The following is a 6,610-nucleotide window of genomic DNA, read 5'->3' as shown; positions in this document are numbered from 1 at the left end:
AGAACTGGTCATTTCACCCCGACAGTGAGGGCTGCACACCTCTGAAGCGCGACCTGAAGTCATATATTAGTTCTGGAGTTATTAACCTGGGCAAGCCGTCAAATCCATCTAGTCATGAGGTTGTGGCATGGATGAAAAGGATATTGAGGTTGGTTGTTACCCGACTGTTTATCCTTAAACGTTGAGAAAAAAGAGAAGGAGGGTCAAAAAAATGAAAACGGGAATCGAAATATTTAAAGGCACAAAATTAACAGTGGGAATTTTATTTTAACAGAGTTGAAAAGACCGGTCACAGCGGAACCCTCGACCCAAAGGTCACTGGTTGTCTAATTGTCTGCATTGACCGTGCGACACGCCTTGTCAAATCCTATCTAGGCGCTGGAAAGGAGTATGTGTGCGTGATCCGTCTACACGATAAAATCCCTGGCGGCGAAGCGCAGTTTGCCCGCGCCCTCGAGACGCTGACGGGTGCACTCTTCCAACGCCCGCCCCTCATCTCCGCTGTCAAACGACAGCTGCGTATCCGCACGATTCACGAGAGCAAGTTATATGAGTTTGACAACGACAGGCATCTGGGTGTGTTCTGGGTGAGCTGTGAAGCGGGGACGTATATTCGGACGCTCTGTGTTCATCTGGGACTGTTACTGGGTGTTGGTGCACATATGCAGGAGCTACGAAGGGTAAGGAGTGGAGCAATGGATGAGAAGGATGGAATGGTTACGTTACATGATGTGCTTGATGCGCAATGGATGATGGATAATAACCGTGACGAATCGTATCTGCGGCGGGTTATTCGGCCGCTGGAGAGCTTGCTCACCTCGTACAAGCGCATCGTGGTGAAGGATAGTGCTGTCAATGCTGTGTGCTATGGTGCTAAGCTTATGATTCCTGGGTTGTTGCGATTTGGTAAGTGATGATACAGTGTCGTTCTCAACATTTTGATTTACGGGATTTTGAAGCTGATGGGGATTTTTGTAGAATCTGGAATTGAGATCCATGAAGAAGTCGTCCTCATGACCACCAAGGGTGAGGCTATTGCCATCGCTATCGCACAAATGTCCACTGTTGAGCTCTCGACCTGCGACCACGGTGTCGTGGCTAAGGTGAAGCGTTGTATCATGGAGCGTGATCTCTACCCCCGCAAATGGGGTTTGGGTCCTGTTGCTTTGGAAAAGAAAAAGCTCAAGTCTGATGGCAAGCTTGATGTTAGTTTCTTCCCTCTTTCCTATATTTAAGTTGATCACTTATACTAACTAACCCCTAGAAATACGGCCGACCGAACGAGAAAACCCCTGCAAAATGGAATTCTGAGTACAAAGATTTCAACGCTCCATTAGATAGTGGTGCTGCAGAAGCTTCTACCGCTTCTGTTTCAACTCCCGCTCCACCAGCTGTCTCTAAGGAAGCAGCCCCAACCCCTCAAGTCAATGGAAACGCGCCAGCTGCTGAAGAAGACGATGAGAAGAAGCGAAAGCGACACGTGGGCGAAACTCCAGAGGAGCGAGCAGAGCGGAAACGTAGAAAGAAGGAGAAGAAGGAGAAAAAGGAAAAAAGAAAATCGAAGCAAGCGGCAAAAAGTGACGATGATAGCGAGTAAACGAAGCGGGCTAAAGAAAAGAAAGATATGCTTTTTTTGCTCAAATCGGCAAGATGAAGCTGCTCTCGAAAAACTTTTCTTTCTCTTCCCCTGGGTTTTCTTGTATCATATTCGCTTGCTTCTCTCCTTTGCTTGATCCCGTTGGTTGTGTGTTTTATTTTTGTCGATTTGCATATTCCTTTACGGAGTTCCAGGAAATTATGGGTCCTCTGTTTTTTCAATATTTTTTCTTCGCTTGAATGTGCTCTGTGATTGCGATACTGATTTACCCTAGGAGTCTTGTGTGTGAGAGAGTGTCTATTATGTGTATGTTTGTGTGATCTATTCCGTTGGCTGGTAATAAGTTTTCTTGAGTTGTCTTGCGATGTGTCAGGATCGTGAAGGAAAAAAATACCAGCTTTGGTTTCTTACATATCTCAGTATGAGGCTGTTTTAGCTTTGAATCTGCAGCTGCTTTTTTTTGCATTCTATAATATTGTGTTGCAGAGGAGAGATCAAAAATTATCAGAAATATCAGGGTTACTCAACCAATGACCTCCAGGGCTAGTTAATGTGGTCACATGCCCATCCCCAACTTCTCCATCAAACGTCATTCCACTTCCACTCCTGACTCCGCTGCTGCAACAATGCACAAGAATCTCTAGATATCAAGTCCACAGATTAAAGGCCGACATTTTGGCAGTTACGGAAGGAGAATTTTTGTTTGTTTAGCTGAACTCTATTGTAATCATCCCCGCCGCGGACATTACCGAGCCCCTCATGGCTGCGGAGCTCACCTCCATAAAGCTCAATCCGGAGAGTCACCTGCTCCTGGTATGCATATCTAATCTACCACTGCATACTTAGTAAAATCTCTGATATAACTGACAAGGAAATATAAAAATAACAGGACCAACCACTCCTCCGCCTCCCGCATGAACTTACTCGCCGCAACTTCAAATCCGTCCAACGCATTGTCGAACGGGAACGAGACTTCGTCCTCCCCTACCTAAAAGAGACTGCAAACGCGTCCCTCTCTGGCACGCAAGATGCCACCCAAACTCTTGCCGCCCTCGACACCATGATCAACCGCATGCAAGGCCTAAAGCGAAAAATGGAAACCTTGCAGGACGAGGAGAAAAAGATCCTGACCCAGTCGCGGAAACGCATCCAGCATTTGGAAGACCTGTATAAGATTCCGAGCTTGGCGGATGTCAAGTATGAGGAGTGGTCGCGAATACGGCTGAATAGGTTATTGGTGGACCATATGCTGCGGTCTGGGTATTCGGAGAGTGCGAGACAGTTGGCTGCTGAGAAGGGGATTGAGGACCTCGTGGATTTGAGCGTGTTTGTGCAGTGTCAGCGAATTGCGGAGAGTTTGGGGAGGGGAGAAACTAAGGAGGCGTTGACGTGGTGTGGGGAGAATAAAGTGGGATTAAAAAAGGTTCAGGTATGTTTCCATCTGTTCTTTTTGGCTGCTGCGGGAACATAACTTGGGATGAACTTGAGAGTAACGGCCGACTTTGGCAGAGCAATCTTGAGTTCGAGCTACGGTTACAACAGTATATTGAGATGGTGAGGGCGGGAGATAAAACAGAGGCAAGGCAACATGCCAGAAGGTTTCTATCACCCCATAGCGAGACTCAGGCGACGGATATTCGACGGGCGGCAGGTCTCTTGGTGTTCTCTCCTGATACAGAAGCGGCACCCTACAAGGTCAGTTTGAGACAAATTATTGCTTGAACTTCTGTCATGCTTTGCCACCTTTGTTGAAGCTCAACAAACTAACACATCTCTCTAGGATATGTACTCCTCATCCCGCTGGCAATATCTCTCCAACCTCTTTATTCGAACCCACCATGACCTCTTAGCTCTCTCCTCACGCCCCCTTCTCCAAATAGCGTTGTCAGCCGGCCTATCTGCGCTTAAGACACCATCCTGCCATTCAGCCTACGCATCCTCCAGTTCCAATCCAAACTCAATAACCACATCTGTGTGTCCGATATGTTCGACTGAATTGAACGAGCTAGCACGACACATGCCGTATGCACATCATACTAAGAGTTATGTTGAGAACGACCCCATCGTCTTGCCAAATGGACGTATCTACGGCCGCCAAAGGTTACTAGATATGTGTAAGAAGTCAGGTTTCGTGGCGCCGGGGAAGGTCAAAGATCCGACGACGGGCGAAGAGTTTGACGAGAGAGAGATGAAGAAGGTTTATATTTCATAGTTTTTTCTAAGATACCTATGTGTGTGTATGTTCTTATTTGTACCTTTGCGTGGCGTTCTAGGGGCTGGATGGGATGGATGGGATGGAATGGGGATTTTCTTTCCCTTTGTTTGGAGTTCCATTTAGCACTCTTATCTCAATGGTATTCATATATTCTTAACAATTGGTATCCCTACTTATTTCTACATATATGATCATCAAAGACCTCTTCCACAAATTGATTTTCCTCATGTCTTCGAAGAAGTAGCCATTTCCAGAAACACTTTCCCAAAAACAGTTGCGAAACAGCCGGCTTCCCTCTTTCGCAAGGTACCAAAATGAAACCAAATAGACCGAATAACTGAGCCCATTAATCGCTATCATCATCGGTATTTGCCCCACCTCTGCCTTTTCCCTCCTTTCTTCCTTTTCTTCGCTTCCGCACCACCACATTCTCCAACCCCTCCGGTTCCTTTCTCGAAAACATACATCCTCGCCTCCCTATCCTCGCCCCTCCATCCACCCCTTCCCGTACTGCCATTGCGCTTCTCGATTTCTCCAATCGTGCGTGCATGCGAGTAACCCGGATAACTAGCCCATGGAAACCTGAAACTAGTAACAACTCGCAGTCCTGCGTGGCGTGCTAGATCGCGGATATTCCAGAGTGTATAGGGTTCGCCTTCGAAGAGTGAGACGAGAATTTGACCCGGCGTTGTGCGGAAAGAGGATTTCTCTCCTGTCCCAGTGTTATTGTCTGTGCCAGAGCTGGAGCCGAAGTCGGAATGGGAGTCAGGCCATTCGCTATCTTCATCCCCACTCTCATCTCTCCTGCCCTGCGACGTAGTCGGTAGTACTACTGGCTCCGAAAGGAGCGGGACGCACGCCTTAAAGAATGCGACGACTAGTTCTTGGTTCGCGCGTACCTGCCTGTTTACATCTGTGCTCAAGCCGCCAACGTGAGGAAAGTTGAAGCAGATTATGTCCCATGGGCCGCCTCTGCCGGTATGTTGTTGGTAATTTTGTTGTTGTAGGGAACCAACAATGTCTTTCCGGGGATGGTGTCTTCTGCTTTTACATGAGGAGAAAGTGGTGGAGCGTGGGAATCCATTGCGAACAGTCTTGCCACCGCCAGCAGGTCCAAAGCCCAGTTTACGGGCATCGATGGAAAACAAGACTTTCGGGACATGGTTTCGGGCGTGTTGTGTCTCTGAGGGTTTTTCTATATGTTCATTTTTCAGATTCTGATCCTCCTCCCTCGTTTCCAACTCTTTCCCCTTCTCGCTATCGCTACCTCCATCTTCAAAATCTTCATTCTCGTCGTTTTTCCTTTTCAAGCTCCTAGACTGAGAGGAAGATATCTCTGAACCACACGCATAAAGCTTCTCAATATGCAGCTTTGCCTGCGGATACTTCTCATAAAGTGCCTGTTCACTATCGTAACTGGTGGCAAGCAGATTTTTGCAATCGTGATGCGTTGCCAGAGACAGGGCGAATGAAAAATCTCCTGTCTGGGGATGTTAGGGCTCCATGGCTTTTTACACTTGTTTAAGCGAAAATGTCCACCGAGAACAGGTAGATAGACACGTTCCAAGCATGCTGATGATACCAGAAATGATGCAGGAATGTAAATTGAAACGGAGAAGAAGAGACACAGGAATAGAAATGAATTAGAGCAAGATACTCAGGCTCAACACGCCAGTCAAACTGTGCGCAGAGAGGAGTGATACATGCTCACTTCTCCCAGGGCATAGAAAGATCAGAATATCGGGAGCCTCATACATGGCTGCCCTAGGTTAAACAGTTCAGAGAAGTCGAGTTCCAATCTGGTTGATCTGCGGAAATAATCATCCTGAATCAAGCAGCCATACATTCGACCGTATTTATCACTCGGATCTGATATTACGCAGAAAAATGGCCTTCAAACGAATGGCAAAAATTGAAACGAATAGAATTAAAACTAACCTTCCCCAACCAACAAAATCCTATCTTGCTTTTGAAATGGAATTGTCGGGGCCCGACGCTGTGCATTCGCGTGCTTCGTTTCCCGATAAGCTTCCCCCTCCGCGCTCCCACCGCCCTGGCCCCCTTTAGACACCGCTGTCGACGTCGAGACTCTCGAGAAACTTTTCATTTTTCTAGGCCCACCCGCGCCAGCTCCAGCTCCTGGGGTGATAGCGATTGAAGAGCTCCTGCTTTTGGGTCGGTCATGATGGTGGAAATTGGCGATGCGTGGCTTTTTAGACTTGCCCATTTTGAAATTTGATGATTTTGTTTGTATCTCCGTATGGTCACATTAAAACAACACAAAGAGAAAATATATTAATGTAATGATACGCAAGAAGCTTGGGGGGCTATTAGGGGGTAAAAAAAACAAGGCGTTGTGAGTGAACATGAAAATCGATGGAGGTAGATTTTGATGGAAAGGGAAAAAATAAAAAAAATTCAAAAAAAAAAATTCGCCAACGTTCATGCAACAGCCTATCTATCCTATGAATGGATGGAAACCCCAAGTCTAATCAAGTCAGACACTCTAGCTATGTATATTGTATTTATATATGGGAACACCTTTTTCAAATAGCCACTTATAACAGTTGAATTTAAGGAACAACCTACAGTATGGAATTAACCTACCTAAACTTCATGCCCACCAGACAACACGACCGCAAGATTAAAATAAGGAAATCAACACAATATTCTCCTCACCACTCCATGGGAAGCGAACTCAAACAAAAAAAGTATGGGGAAACCAGACAGCATTCTCTCTATCACCCTAGAAATGTATATACACTTGAAAGCGTCAACGAAGTAATGGTAAAAAAAGG

The 6,610-nt window shown here is 46.4% G+C and overlaps 3 protein-coding genes across 3 annotated transcripts; 2 read left to right on the top strand and 1 right to left on the bottom strand.

The window, feature by feature from the left end:
* Positions 1–127: 127 nt before the first annotated feature.
* HCAG_03047 (centromere/microtubule-binding protein cbf5) lies at positions 128–1,597 on the top strand (the record flags this gene model as incomplete). Its single annotated transcript, XM_001542826.1, has 4 exons — positions 128–148; positions 285–906; positions 979–1,205; positions 1,265–1,597. The coding sequence occupies 4 exons, from the start codon at positions 128–130 to the stop codon at positions 1,595–1,597; spliced, it is 1,203 nt and encodes a 400-aa protein (XP_001542876.1).
* A 759-nt stretch (positions 1,598–2,356) lies between these two features.
* HCAG_03046 (conserved hypothetical protein) lies at positions 2,357–3,809 on the top strand (the record flags this gene model as incomplete). The annotated part of the gene is made up of 4 exons (XM_001542825.1): positions 2,357–2,410; positions 2,487–3,026; positions 3,107–3,292; positions 3,378–3,809. The coding sequence occupies 4 exons, from the start codon at positions 2,357–2,359 to the stop codon at positions 3,807–3,809; spliced, it is 1,212 nt and encodes a 403-aa protein (XP_001542875.1).
* A 362-nt stretch (positions 3,810–4,171) lies between these two features.
* HCAG_03045 (conserved hypothetical protein) lies at positions 4,172–6,039 on the bottom strand (the record flags this gene model as incomplete). Its single annotated transcript, XM_001542824.1, has 3 exons — positions 4,172–5,292; positions 5,524–5,571; positions 5,751–6,039. The coding sequence occupies 3 exons, from the start codon at positions 6,037–6,039 to the stop codon at positions 4,172–4,174; spliced, it is 1,458 nt and encodes a 485-aa protein (XP_001542874.1).
* Positions 6,040–6,610: the final 571 nt, after the last annotated feature.

This window comes from Histoplasma capsulatum, genomic scaffold, assembly GCF_000149585.1.
Source record: "Histoplasma capsulatum NAm1 scaffold_2 genomic scaffold, whole genome shotgun sequence".
Lineage (NCBI taxonomy): Eukaryota > Fungi > Ascomycota > Eurotiomycetes > Onygenales > Ajellomycetaceae > Histoplasma > Histoplasma mississippiense.
Note: the sequence above shows the minus strand (reverse complement) of the source record. Positions and strands in the feature narration are given on the sequence as shown.